The 15,488-nt window shown below is 38.7% G+C and overlaps 1 protein-coding gene across 2 annotated transcripts in view; it reads right to left on the bottom strand.

Annotated features, from left to right (window-relative positions):
- Nucleotides 1-15,488, bottom strand: part of PDE4D (phosphodiesterase 4D) — a 614,535-nt gene that overhangs the window by 449,189 nt on the left and 149,858 nt on the right. The window contains exon 1 of one of the 2 annotated variants that reach the window (XM_074995546.1): nucleotides 12,223-12,477. The exons of the other annotated variant lie outside the window; for it this stretch is intronic. Within the exon in view, the coding sequence (XP_074851647.1) occupies nucleotides 12,223-12,269 (47 nt within the window). The 5' untranslated portion in view covers nucleotides 12,270-12,477. Of the gene's footprint in view, nucleotides 1-12,222; nucleotides 12,478-15,488 lie in introns of those variants that run through there. 2 annotated transcript variants of the gene reach the window in all.

Here is a 15,488-nt window from a genome sequence, read left to right as displayed (position 1 = left end):
GAGCCTATCGGCCTGGAACAGGGCCTGGCAGTGGCCAAGGAACCACCACTGAGGCTGGGCAGTGGTGGCCCAGCAGCAGCCAGAGCGCCATGGCACAGGAGTGATGGCTGAGGATTGCAGCTAGGAAGCCAGGGAACAGCAGACTGTCAGTGGCAGGGAAGCCATGGCTGGGGAGTGGTGGTTGTGCTCCCAGCTCTGCCCTGGCTGTCATGGCAGGGCTGTGAGCTTTGGCTGTGGCTGGGCTGGGACCCAGGGTGGGGCAGCTCGCAGCAGGGCTGGGAGCCAGGGCCAGAGCAGCCAGGCAGGGGTCTGTGGCAAGGTGTCATCTGGGGTCAGAAGTGTATCTAGTGCCAGGCTGAGGGAACAGCAGCTGGGGATCATCCCAGGTCCAGGACGGGTCTGGAATTGGGGATGCAGGACCAGGGAGGTCCAACTTGTATTGACAATGCGGGTGAAGGAATGCAAACCAAAACAGGAAAACATCAAGTTAAAGAATATTCAGATAAGTATCAGAGGGGTAGCCATGTCAGTCTGTATCCACAAAACAACAAGAACTGTGGCACCTTATAGACTAGCAGATTTTTCTGGAGTATAAGCTTTCATGGACAAAGATCCACTTCATCAGATGCATGTAGTCAGATAAGATAGATAAGATGCATGTAGTCAGATAAGATATTTGAGTGAAAACAATCTGATGAAATTCATTCTAGGGCACTTAATGATGATCTAGCTGAAGCAATCCTGGAAGCATTAGTAATTATCTCTGAGCACTCCTGGAGGAAAGGTGTGGGCCCAGAAGATCAGAGAAAGGAAAATATACCTTTTAAATGGCAATAAAGAGGAGCAGGGAATTATAGGCCTATCGGTGTAACGTCAGTATCCCAGAGTATATTGTTAATGGATCCCAGAGTATATTGTTAAACAATAAGTTTGCATGCACCTAAAGAATAATAGATTCATAAGGAATAGCCAATATATAATTTCTCAAGAATAAAGGTTTCAGAGTCAATTTAATTTCCTTCTACAACAGGGTTACTGGCCTAATTCATGAAGGCTGGGTGGGGTGGGGAATATGATACCTTGATTTGAGTAAGGCTCTTGATATGTTCGTAAGTAAACCAGGGAAATGTGATCTAGATGAAATTACTATTAGATGGGTTCACAACTGACTGAAAGACAACATTCACAGAGAAGTTATTAATGGCTCAGTGTCAAATCAAGAGAGTGTTATCTAATCTTGTCCTCTAAGCATTTTGGAGGATGGCATTAGAATTCAGAATAATCTTGAAAAATTGGAGCACTGGTTTGATTTAAAAAAAAATTAAATTTAATAAAGGTGGGTGCAAAATACCACACTTAGAGAGGAGAATCCAATGCACACCAACAAAATGGGAAATAACTACTTGGTGGTGGTACAGCTGAAAAGGATCTGGGGGCCCATACACTGAATATGATTCAACATTCTCATACAGCTATGAAAAGGGCTAATTCATTCTGGTATATTTAAAAGGAACATCATATATGAGACATGAGAGATTGCACTGCTGAGGCCTCAGCTGAGCATCACACTTTAGGAAAGGTGTACAAATTGGAGAGAGACCGATGAATAACAAAAAATAAAATAAAAATTTTTAGAAAGCCTGACCTATGAGAAAAAAATTTAAACACTAGGCATGTTTGGTGTTGAGAAAAGAAGATCGAGAGGGGATCTGATAGCAGTTACAAGGCCTGTTAATGAGAAGATGGTGATCATATCATATGACAGTAGCACAGTGAAATAATGGCCTTAATCTGCAGAAAGGAAGATTGCGATTAGACATCAGCGAAAACTTCCTAACTACCGGAGAAGCTCTGGAATAGGCTTCCAAGGATACTTGTGGAACTGTCACCAGTGGATGTTTTTGAGAATAATTGGACCAACACCTTGCAAAAATAGTCTAGGTTTATTTCTCCCTCTCATAATGCACAGGGGTTGGATTTCATGACTTCTTGAGATGCCTTCCAGTCCTACAGTTTAATGGTTCTTCTTTGACAAAGGATTCCAGCTAAAACTGTGAGACAGGTTGCTATCTGGATGAGTCTCCCAGTGGTTTGAATGAATGGGCTCAGGAAGCCTACCAAAAAGGACGGACAGCATGGAAACAAGTCTGAAGTAGAAAGGCAAAGTCTGTCAACAAATCCTTTGAAGTAGAGCCCTGCACAGATAAAAATTTCTACGTGCAGATGCCTACCTCCTGGGGTAGACATTGGGATCTGCAGATCTATGGGGCTCCCAAGACCCACTGCAGAAAACACAGAGGAGTATAGTCCCTTCATGCCTGGGAATCAGCGCTCTGTACTGGCAGCTCCTCCTGGTAACCAGGCAGCCTCTCCTGTTTGTCTGGGGTCGCACAGCCCTGCTGGCAGAGGGGCTAAATGTGGGTACAAGTGCACTGGACTCCTGGGCACAATGGGACTATGTTCCTCTCCCTTGGCTGCAATGGCTCTTAGAAGGTAGACATTTCTATCTGTGCAGGGTTCTACTTAGAAGACCATGATTTTTTTAATTCACTGTTTTCCTTTTACTTTGGACTCAAGTATGCCATAGCCAAAAGACTACAGCACTACAATGCTGGGACTGTCGGGGTGCTATCCAGCCATCAGGAACTGCACCTGAGTGAGTTGCATCCTTATGGGCACCATCTAGGCTACAGGGTTATATAGCTCAATTAAAATACTGATGTTCCTACAATAACATCTTAGCTTTCCAGCCCTTAGAATGACACAGGAATTAAGGGCTTTCTTTTCATTTATTTCAACAGGAGATGGATCATGGTATATTGCAAAATTTAAAAGGTCATAAACTTGTAACTACTTTTTTTTTTAAAAAAATCGCAGATGTTTTTGATAACAATAGTTAAAATTGGTAACTGAATTGACAAGAAATTTAGAAAGACTTACTAAAATGTTTTCTAGAAGTAGCGCCTAACTGTGCCACTTCCTTTCTATCAATTTAGTTGCATGTGAACAAAAAAAAATAGCTGTAGAATGAAAGTTAATAGAGGAAAATAGTCACTAGTTTGGATAGACCAGGGGATGGCAACCTGAGGCTCTGGAGCCACAGGCAGCTCTTTAAGGAGCCACTTGTGGCTCCAAGCGCTGCTGCCGCTGACTCGTCTTGCAGCTCCGAAGGCTGCTGCTGCTTAAAAAAAATACTGAATTCAGTTGCCCACTGTTAAACCAATGGAAATTTGTTTTGTTTTGTTCTGTTTTAAGTGGTGGCAGCTTTCGGAGCCACTCAGCAGTCAGCTGTGGCAGGGAGCACTGGAGAAGAAAGCCCCAGCAGAGCAAGGAGCCCCAGAAGAGAAAGCTGACAGGGCAAGTATCTGCCTGCACTGCATGTGGGGGAAGAGCTAAGCCTCCAGGAGAACTGGGAGGAGGCACAGCCAAGCCTTCCGGAGCCATGCAGCTCCACCCAGGAGGAGGAAGCAGCAATGGGGAGCAGCAAGGGGAGGGGGTCAGCAGCGGCCATGGAAGAGTTGTGCGCTCTGTGGCAAGTTAATCCTGGGGATGGGGGGGTGGAGGTTGAATTCTCGGGATGGGATGTGGTGGTTTGGAGCTGAGAGGCATTAAACTTGGGGATGGGGGGACAGATTTGGGGCTGAGAGGGGTTAAACCAGAGGATGGGGGGCAATTTGGGGCTGAGAGGGGTTAAGCTTAGCAGTGGGGAGTGGGTTTGGATTTGAGATGGGTTAAGCCTGAAAATGTGGGGTAACAACTTTCTAACTGGTAAAAATCAATGTGTATGTGCTGTTTTTAAAATAGGTGTGATAAAAGGTACAGTTTGATGACGTTTATTAAGGACTGTCTTGTATTCACTTGTATTGTGGTTCCTTAAGTATTGATTTTGTAACTGAATTGGAAATATTGGCTCTTCCTGCCATTTCATTTGCAACCCCCTGGGATAGGTACACTTCTTAAATCCTTCTGACATGCTATTCTCTGTTCCAAGGTACATCCAGTTCTATGTATGTCCTTTAATATCAGGAGACAATTCCATTTTACTAACTGCTGCCAACACACAATATGCAAACAAACACATACTGGAATATTCTTCCCTCACTTTTAACTGGCAATGTAGAATTCAACTTTAAACACTTCTCTTATTATCAAGCAGTTAATCTATGCATATAAATTTCAAATTCTGTTTAGTCTTCAAGAGATAATCTTATAGTTCAAATTTACATAAGAAAACATAGTTTAGTATATTACACCATAAAAATTAGCCACATATTTTTCACATGATCAAAATAAACTGTATTTGCCTAACAGTGTTTTTTATTTTTGTAATGATGAGTTCACAGCATTTTGGCAGCTCTTTCCCTCTCCCCACAGATGCAAGATATTATGCTAATAAAAACAACCAGTAAGCCCTTACACCAACACATGCAAAATTTCTTTCAAATCTTCAAAACTACGTCACCTGTACAGGGTAAAACAGTGTTTGCTCACCCTAGGCACTAAAATGCCTAATTACAGCTCTGTTCTTCTCTGCAGCCAGTAAGCTGAGCATGATCCCAAGTCACCATCCTCAGGTGAGTAACACCGGAAAACAGAATAAAACCCATTTAATTCAACCCAAGGGACTGAAAAGTTTGAGACCAGTTTCCAATGTGTTTTGATAACAGATTAACACATCAATATAAGTACTATTGAAGCACAATGTTTAATTTGGTAATAGTACAAAACAAAGCTTTCTCCCACCTCATTATTAAACTGTTATTTTAAAGTTTGAAGATGCATGGAAATTATTGCAGAGTCAAGTGGCAGATGCATCTTATTAAGCACAGCCAGGCTAGAAACTAAAGTCTCTTACTAAGCCAGAGAGAACAAAGCACTGGGACTGAATGCCTGTAGAGACACCCTACAAACTGCCACATGAAGAAGAGAGACTCAGGTTTAATTTTTATTGTTAATTGAGCTGTCAGTAAAGACAAACTCCAAGAATGATGAAATTTAAACTATATACATTATGTGTACTCTGTTCATAGCACAATGGGAACTCCACTTTCTTCTATCATCTTTCTTGAAATAATTTGACCTGAGGTTGGATCTTTTGAAAATGACTGTTAGATATGTGTGCTAGCGTACACAACTAACTACTTGATACCACATCGTTGTGATGTCACATTAGCAATCTCCACATAAAGAAGGTGATGTGAGACCTCAAAAGAAAGTCTAGGGTATTGCAGTAATTATATGGTATCAGTTCAAGAGCTGGCAGTCTTCCCCTCTGATCTTTTCTAATGCACTGTTATACCCCAACATGATGCTAGGAATCACTGCACCATTATTTATTATTACTACTACAGTAGAACCTAAGTAAGGTCCCCATCAATACTGGAACATCATTGTGCAAGGCACTGTACATATAGATGGTAACAGAAAGCCCCTGCCTCAGAGTGCTTGCAGTCTTCACAACTAAAGGTTGTAGCAAGGAAGACATGAAATATTGTCATCCTCATTTAACAGGTATAAGCTAAGGCACAGGTAGGTGATGAGGCCAGAAAGGAGGTATCTTGTGAAGTCCAGAACTGAACTCTTTGTTCCTGAGTCTAAAAGCAGTGTTTTAGCCACAATAAATAAATAAATAAATAAAATTTTAAAAAATCCCTCCTACTGGAAATGCAATTTTCCCAAAAACGTAAATTGAAGTTTCTAATCTTTTGCAGTGATTTAATGGGTTACAGCATGGTACATCTGCACTGGCGTTAGATACCTGTGGCGGGCTGTGCCAGCTGACTTATGCTAACAGGAATCAGGGACTCTCTAGGACCCTGCAAGATGGTAGGGTCCTGAACATCTACACCACAATTAAGCAGCTCATTAAGCTGAGCCCTGTGTACCCAAGTCAGCAGGCATATAACAGCTGCAGATTGGTGTTGCCATAGTCAGGGTGGTCTATGCACCCAATTTACATATTTAGTCTGGAACCACAGGCTAAAATATCACCCAAGTCAAACCATCTTTCTGAGGACATTGAGTACCATGCAGTTTACAGCAGGTTTTTTTTCAAATGAGCGATCTTTCCTATATACATATCTCCCATGACATTACACGAGTGTGTTGAGAACTAAACAGCTGCTGTGTTTCAGTGGTGGGTGATGTGATCCCTAGATACCCTTGCCTCAGATCAGAAGACTGTCATAATACTCAGTGTTTCTGAAGCATTCTGAACTCTCCATATGAAAGCCAGCATTTAAAAAAAAACAATAATCACTAATATACATAGAGAAAACAGAGGTTTGCCCTATTTACCCTTGGTCAAAATATTTCTTTCTCTTGATGTGCAGCATATTATATGTTCCTTGGGTTATATCAAATGGATAAACAGGGCTTGAAAAATGGGGGTATAAAAAAAGTTAACAGAAACAATGGTTTTACTGCAAATTAATGATTACTACTATCTGATTCAATTCATAAAAATGTATGAATCTAACTGTATGCCACCAAATCTGAGTAGTGTACATAAACTGCCTGAAGCTCACTACTACTACTATTCAGGAGGAGAAATTTGCAAAGATGATGACCTTTCATATTTCTCAGCACCATCAAAACCTACAGACAACAGATTACAAACTAACTTAATTTGGCCTGAACAGGATTTGTTGCCATGATCAGAAATCCGTCATTGGACTTGCAAACATTTCAGATCCTGTTCCTAGACAGAAGGAAGGGATTCCTTCCTATCCAGTATAACAGGGGTCAGCAACCCCTGGCACGAATGCCAAGAGTGGAACACGAGCCTATTTTTATCAGCACGCAAGGCAGGAGCTCAGCCCCGCCTTTCCTTTCCCTCCTTCCCCATGTAGCCAGGAGCTTGCTCAAAGCCTGAGGATTAACAAAAGACCAGGTAATGCTACCAATCACCACCTAAATGGTAAAGCTCTGCACCTTAATTTATTTATTAATAAAGCTGTTGTAACTAGGACTATTGATGACATTTAAAAATATCTCCGGCATCTGGACTATACATAGAGGTCAAAAGGTCAAATTTCAGCACTCAGCCTCAGAAAAGTTGCTGTGCCCTGCACTAGAATAAGGCCTGAAGTCATACGTCTGGAAACTAATTAAATGTAATTCTGAACAGAAATGCTGGCACAAGTTTGTTTGCCTCACTATAAAAAATATAGCTCAAACAAGAGTTTAAAGTACCAAAACAAGTGATTAAATAAATGCCCCTGGAAAACATACTCTGGTTTGAAAACAAAAAGCAGTCAAGTAGCACTTTAAAGACTAGCAAAATAGTTTATTAGGTGAGCTTTCGTGGGACAGACCCACTTCTTCAGACCATAGCCAGACTGGTCTGAAGAAGTGGGTCTGTCCCACGAAAGCTCACCTAATAAACTATTTTGCTAGTCTTTAAAGTGCTACTTGACTGCTTTTTGTTTTGATAGTGTATAGGCTAGCACGGCTTACTCTCTGTTACTATTCATACTCTGGTTTGGTTTGTGTTTCTACTCAGCACCTTATCCAAAGGGATGGTGACAGTTTTCTGGACAATGCCGATCAGCCTCAGCTTCCTACTGACGTCTAAATGAGCTGAGGTTGCTCTGCCCTTCGTGTGATCAAACCCAATGTTTAAAAACTTATTCTGTTTTCTGCCTTAACTACTAAGGTCAGAATATTTTTTTTTCAGTTTCCTACCAAAGGCAAAATACAACTCTAGCTCCCCAAAATGGAACAGTTACAATGAGAAACAGCTAATGTATTGATAATTGTTGACCAAGTATTTGGTTCTATGATTAAAATTTACAAATATGGGTAATAATACTATTATTCCAGAAGATTCTGGAAACCACTAATCAAAGAAACTTATTTAAATCTGTCATACAATAATTTACTAAGGTGCTTTTCAACAAGGTGTTTTGGCCATCATATTAACCTAAAGCAAAAGATTGACCATGCAGCCTTTATGGCATTTTGCATTAGATGAAGTGCATAGCACAGTAACAATCAAATGAAGTAATCTGGCTAGATTTAAAGGCAAAAGAGGATTTTTTGCTCCATTTCTTTGCTCATTCACTTGCTATATAATTTGAATTCCATTTTACGTCAGTATCTGAGTAGAAAGGGAAAAAAGAATGACTGAACGTGGATTACACTGTCCTAAAATATATGCTCATATATTTACTCTTACAACACAAATACTTGAAGTCAAAAATCATAGGTCTTCAGTTATTCTAATTTTTCTTTGATAAACTCAGCAAGGCAAACCAAAATTAGGTACCATGCTTATCTTTACTTGGTTTGGCATCAGAGAGTCAGAAAAACACTGTAATGGGAAAGAAAGTTATGCAATACAGTCCATTCACAAACATTTCTAACATAGTTTGAAATCTGAAAAGCATTAACTAGCATGTTCTTCATAGTCACACTGACTTGCTGTGTTTAAGTGCTTGTGTTACATTGTAAATATAATGGGCTCATATTACTCCTCATCTAGTATCACCGAAATCTCATTTTTCTCAGTATGCCCAGGACTAATTTTATCCTCTCCTAGAACATCAATTATCTTAGCTTCACCACATTTTACCTCTTCCCACTCCAGTCTATCCAAATCAGCTGCTACTAAAACCATCCTCTCCATATCCATTCCAACCACATCACTTGCATACCCACTTTGAACTCTTCCATTGGTTTTCTGTCTTTTACCATACTGAATTTAAGTTACATGTCCTCACTAAGAAGACTCTTCATATTCTTGCTCTCCCTGACTACAATTCATTTTCTCGGACTGCTATTTAAGGTACTATGTAAATGTTTTCCCAAACTAATGTATTAGCCAGGAGCCAGTATAAATAACATTAGCATCAGGGTTTAGCTAGTAGCATTCACACTTGAGGGTGGAAAGTGGTGAGTTCAGTATCAAACTTGGTACTTAAAATAGGTAAATAGCTCTGGCAAGAGCCATTGTTTGGCAACCCTACCCCTGAAGCCCACACACGCACCCAAACAAACAACATTAACAAGCACCTTGGTTCCTTCAACTGCACATAGAAGTTAAAAGCCCATAGACTGTGTGGGGGAAAAGATTCAAACAAAGTCAGTTGAATTAATATTCAAAAGGTTTCATTTACTAACTCTGGACCAACAGCCATCAATATTCCATTCCACATCAGAGACAGAGTAGTAGAGATAAGAAGAAATGAAATGCGCTATGACGGTAGAGAATATACTTAGGCTAGGTCTATACTAGGGAAATGAGTCAATTTCAGGAACACAGTTCTAACTATGGCATTTGTGTAGCTAGAATCCAGTAATCAACTTATTTTTCTGTATAGATCAAGCCTCTGTACTCTCCCATCGACCTCCCTTACTCTGTGCAATAGCATTGAGTACAGGAATTGACTACTGACCCCAGAAAGATTGATTTTGCCATGTCTTTACCTGAAAAGCAAAATCAAACTCCGGAACATCAATCATGACTGGGTCGATCTTCCCAGAAGTATAAACATATCCCTAGACTAAAAAATAATGTCACCAAGGCAGGTATGTTTATCAGTACTGAATCTGAATATGGACATCTATATTTAAAACACTGTATTTCAAATTAAATATGTACTATATGCTGCTTGCCACAAAATACCATTAATATGTTGTGCAATGTTAAGGAAAAATAGCTAGAAGTATCAACTTGACCATAACTACACTTCCCCTCCCTTTCTGAAGGGCCATTTAAATTACATGGATTGGAGCTAGTTAATGAGGCGTCATATGAATATTCAGCACCAAGTTAGCATAACAGCAGCCAATCATGCTTCGAAAGTGCTGCTTTCAAAACACAAACTGGCCGTGTAGACATGGGCACTTTGAAATAAACCCCAGACTTCAAAATTCCTTTATTCCCCAAACGAATTGGGAATAAGGGAATTTCGAAGCCAGGTTTATTTCAAAGCACCCGCTTCTACACAGCCAGTTTGCATTTTGAAAGCAGCACTTCCAAAGCGTGACTGGACACCATTATGCTAATGAGGTGCTGAATATTCACATCAGTGCCTCATTAACCAATTCTGATCCATGTCAATTAAATGCCCCTTCTGAAAGAGAGGGGTACTGTAGATATGTCCCTTGTGTAACTGTTAACCAAGCACAGTACTAATTGGGTCATAAAAAATTCTCTTCATCTAGCTTCATTATCATTTTACCAATGGATGTAGCAAAGTAGCAGAAGATAGAAATATATGCAGAGCGCTCTTTCTATATCAAGTCAAATTTACTATGGGAAGCTTTGATATGTCTGGCATCCAACACAAAGGTTTTGTGAAAGTGCTTTCTCAGAATTGCAAAAAAGATTAGTAACTCCAAAGTCTAGTATTCAGAAATGCTCTTTACAGATCTAACATAGCATGAATAAGCAAATTTGCCTGGTTCCCAGAATGGGCAGTTGAACAACACTGAGCTGAAACGTTTTAATTCCAAAGTAAGGTCTGAGATCTAGTAAGCCATAAATTCTTGCCCAGAATAATTTGTATTCAGATAATATATTAAACGCAATTCATGTGAAAGCCTACATATGTTTGTGTAGCCCCACATACAAAACAATTTCACCCTGCTGCTACATAATGTATTCACATTTTGGTGCATATACCAAGGAGGCTGGGAGGGCGAGAACAGGAGAGACAGGCAACTGCCCACTAGAGTTGAAAAAACAACTGTTGGCGAGAATAGACCCTCTCAAAAAGAATTTATATGTATTGGATACAAAACACTGAGACACAGAATAAACCTGAAGGCACTAATATTGTTTCATTCAAGTTATTAAAAAAAAGTAGTACAAATTCTTAGAAGACACAGAAATATCAGAGCTTTCCTGTCAGGTGTGGAGCAGAGTGAATTTTGCAAAATAAACTACAAAAGCAGGTGGAATGAGATTAATTAAAACCCTACATTTATTATTTGTCATCCTAGGTGATGTGTTTTAAAGTGGACTACATGGGAATGTTACAGGGATTTCACTTATTCTAAAATTGGTGTTATGGAAAAGCGGTAGTAGACTGATAGAAGAGTAAGATGTGTTAAAAGAATGAATCTGTATTAACTCTGCATTAAGAGTTAAGTATTAATACAAATTTAGTAAACTCATAGCACACTCTAATCTGACAGGGTCTATCAAGACATACTATGGTTCTGATTGGTTTTCAGCTGGGTAGCCAGACATCTCTGTAAAATGTCTCCTATCAGAGGTTTGTAGTTGTGCCATATTATTGCTATGTTGACATTGTAAAGTATAAATCTGAAATACACTGAGGAAAACAATAATTTGCATTCCTGTAAAGTACTGGCCAGGAAACATGCAACCTCAAACGAGTTAGGTATCCAAACAAGCATTTATACTAAAAGCAAGCCTTTTAACTAAATGTAAACTGAGCTTTCATAATATGCTTGCTTTTAATACCCATAAAAGCACGGAAATAAACCCAAAAATATAAAGACAAAGCCTTACATAAAACTAGCCTTTGCCCTGAAGTTCAGTAGTTAAAGCATTCTATCATTAATTCCAATATAAGTATCATGACATGATGCCAATCGACTGGTAAATAATCTAAGTTAACCTTAATACATTATAAAATAAATTGTAGACAAAGGTTAGTCCCTGGGCAAGAACTACATATGTGTCTGGGTTTAAGAGGAAACAGATGTTTTAATGATGTTGAAGTGATTTTAGTTCAGTGGCATTGTTTTCCAACAGCCAGATTAAAAATCCAAGCATACAAACATATTTAAAAAAAAATTACTGAATTAATGTGGAGAGACTCATTTATCCTTGCTTTTTGTTTAACTGAACTTTTAAAAGAAACATTAGAGGCCAGAGAAGTCAGTATTACATGGGGAAAACAAGTCTGTAGTATATCTTTGAAATAATGTTATGAAACAAATAGAGTCTTTCACTAATCCCATAAATAGCAATACTTCTATTTCTCAAAAGGTTATTGATTGTATTTTTACAGCTATGTTATCTTCTTCATTATCCAGCTTAACTCTTCTGTTTTGTGATGGCTCAGGGATGTGAAACTTGTATTACATCATCACTGTCGTCTCAATAAAATTTTCATTTTACAATATCCTAGTTAATCTTCTCTTGCCATTAACATTGGAAAGATCAGCATCTGTTAGTTGCCACAGTATTTTGCAAACAAGCATTCTGAGTTTTACAATCTGTAGTGTGTATCGATTACTCACCATATCCATGAATGCCTCCTAAAGGGGAAATTATTCACATGCATCATGTTCACAGATCTTCTAGCATCAGTATTTTCCTTGTCAGATAGCTTTTTCTGTGATGGTATTCATGGATGTATTCCAAAACAACTGCATGAGTAGTTAACACCAAAGGTTATTGCAAAAATTATTGTATTCCACAAAAATAAAAATATCCAAGATCTGAGGAAAGACTTTTTATAGGGTTTTCTAGGTACACTTCCATCCATTTATGTCACTTTGGTTAATTAAAAAAACATGAAAGTATATGGTATATGGTAACTGCATATCCTAAATGAAGGCAAAGGTTCCCCTTGATACAATCCAAATAGTTTTAGTTCAAATTAAAGCATCTTCATATGAAGCATTTTGGACAGTTGGAAAAGGTTAGTCAAACAATAATTTCTTGTCATCCATGCAAAACCAGTGTTTAGAGGAAAATGTATAATTTCAGATTCCTTTGCCATCATGTCCTCTAGAAGGGAATATTGCTTTTTCTTCTTTCTTAGATACATATTCATCAGTGATCACTTTAATGGAGTTTTCTTTTCTTGCAAGCTCTGGACAAAGACTTGTGGTTAAAAACCCATATACATCCAAAGCAAACTTCTTCTCTGAATTTTGGTTTTCAGGGTTTATTTCTTCATGTTAGACAGAAGGAAGGAAGCGTGCTTTTTCTGCTCCATAGGACAGGACTACAATTAGATAATATCATGAGGATAAGGTTTTATCATAACCAAATTCATTTTGATGTCTAACGTCATAAGGCTGCCTGCTCCTTTTAAGTAAAATGACGAAGCTATTGATTCTTTCACTGTATGACCTCCTTCTAATTTGATGCTATAGTTCATATGAAAAACATGTGCATGCATTCAGTTTTTACCACAGAAGAACAAAGCTTTGAGTCCTACGTTATCTAAGAATTCATTCTCTGGTCTCCTTTTCCTCCCAATTCAGAAAACAGTAGTTATTACTCCTGAGGCTCTGACAACATCCTTGGGAAGGTTCTTAAACTCAAGATATACAGGTCATATATATATTAACATAGGGCAGGCAGCAGCCTCTGGATTTCTTTCTTCTGATAAGAATTGCCAACATACCCTCTGAAATCCTTGTATCCTTTTGTACTCTGTCTTTGCTCTCCTGTTCAGTAGCAGCTCAGGACACTTGCAGACTCTGTGGCACTATTACTCTGCAGCAGAATCCGCTCCGGGCTGCAGTGAATGCTGCCTGACAGAGGATGTGCTAGCGTCAAGGGGGCCCTTTAGGTGGGTTCTCCTGACACAACATATCCTCCTGTGCTATTTCAGCAGACAGATAGAGAGACAGGGAGAGAGGGGTGTTTGTGGGGAAGAAAAGGGGGAGAAAACAGAAAGAAAGACAAAACCTATCTTCAAAATATCTTTTTTCTCTTAGTAAGTACAAAAAACAAAGAGCAATAAGAATGAAATATATAAATATTAAAGAGAACATTCACCTAGGGCAAATAGTGTACCGTATTTTTATTTGCTGTCTAAAAGACTACAGACTTTTTTCATGTATGTTTTCATGTTCCTAGACCATAGTTAATTTATTCTCTTTTGTTTTTCTTTTTAAAAACACATGATTTATGCTGCCCTACGACTCTTAAACTTCAAATGGTCACTTGCCCTTTTGGACAGGAAACCCTATACTATGAAAGCCAGCTACACCTTCAAAGGTGCCATACAACTGTTTGTTTGATTAGGGAGTAGCCTGAGTAAGGAGTACTGTGATAAGGCATAGAGCTAAACATTTTTATGTCTTCTATTTCCTTAAGATTGTTTCTCCTGCTGTCACAGCTTCATTCCACAATACCCCAAATTAGCCCTAGCTCTGTTGATGTAATTTTGGAACAAGAATAAAATAATACACTATTTGAATCTATTAGTGTACTGGCAATGAAGTAGTATTGGTTTAAATTCAGTAAAAAGAATGGTCTTACTAGTTACATATGGAGAGCACAATATTCATGTGTCTGTTTTAATTATTGTCTTTCAAAAACTTGTGGCACAAGATATAGTACATTTCAGTATTTAAAAGATTTCTGTCAACCTTCTGTCCTGCAACTGTATGCACAGAGAGAGAGAGAGAGAGAGAGAGAGAGAGAGAAAGAGTGTTCAACAAAAGACAGCTGTCAGAATTTAAGGGATAGGAGGTTAATGACTAAGAACAGTAAATAATCTTATTACTAATCAGTAGCAGGTCACTACGAGAAACAACATGTATAAGCACACTGAATGAGAGTAAATAATTCAGATTATTTTTTCAATGAATAGATAAATCCATACTCTCCAATATTTATGGTACTTTATAACATACCTAATAAAAGCACATTTCCTATTCCCCTTTTTGGGGCTTATTGCAAAATACATTAAAATAATATAATATAAGCCAATAATGTGAAACTATCTAGACACAGCATTCTTTTCTGTGTTCAGCAACATTACTTTTAGTCCCTCCAATTCCCTACTCCTTTGTCTGTATGTTTGTAAGCTCTTCCAGATCAGGAACATGTCTTATTTATCTGCAAATTGTTTAGCACAATGGTTCCCAGCCTGGAGTCTGCCCACCCCAGGGGATCTGCAAGGTTATTGCAAGGGGTCTGTGAAAAAATAAAAGATAAATAACAATAATCATAGAAAATAAATTTTAAATACATTGCAAAGTTACAACCAATTATTATTTTTAAATTAAATATCTTCCAATAATAATATTAATTTCTGTCTGAAAATCTATGTTGTAGTTTTCTTTTTCATTTAATGAAGTGTACATAACAGCTAGAAATGGCTTTGATGGGGTTCACAAATGGTTTGGGGCGGGGGGGTGTTGTGAGACCACAAATGGTTTGGGGTGGTGATTGGGAGTCTGCCCTCATGAAAAAGTTTGGGAACCATTGGTCTAGTACACTGTTTATTCTACACAAATCTCCTTTATTTGCATTTTGGAATAACTTAAAATGTTTCATTATACTAGGTGCTGTACAAATAAAGGGAGAGGGAGACACAGTTCTGGCCCTGAAGGGATTAAAAATCTAAACACGAAGAGGACCATGCGTGCAACATATTAAGGAAACAATGTTTGTCACCTTTCTTACTCTCTTTGTTTTTGTTTTTACATTCCCTCTAAGAGCCTCATTGCTGCCCATGCCACAGTAAGATTTGCCCTCTCTTTATAAAAGAACCTGCCCACCACCCCACCCAACATCTAAACAGTGGGTTCGAAAAATG

This window comes from Carettochelys insculpta, chromosome 5, assembly GCF_033958435.1.
Source record: "Carettochelys insculpta isolate YL-2023 chromosome 5, ASM3395843v1, whole genome shotgun sequence".
Classification (NCBI taxonomy): domain Eukaryota; kingdom Metazoa; phylum Chordata; order Testudines; family Carettochelyidae; genus Carettochelys; species Carettochelys insculpta.
Note: the sequence above shows the minus strand (reverse complement) of the source record. Positions and strands in the feature narration are given on the sequence as shown.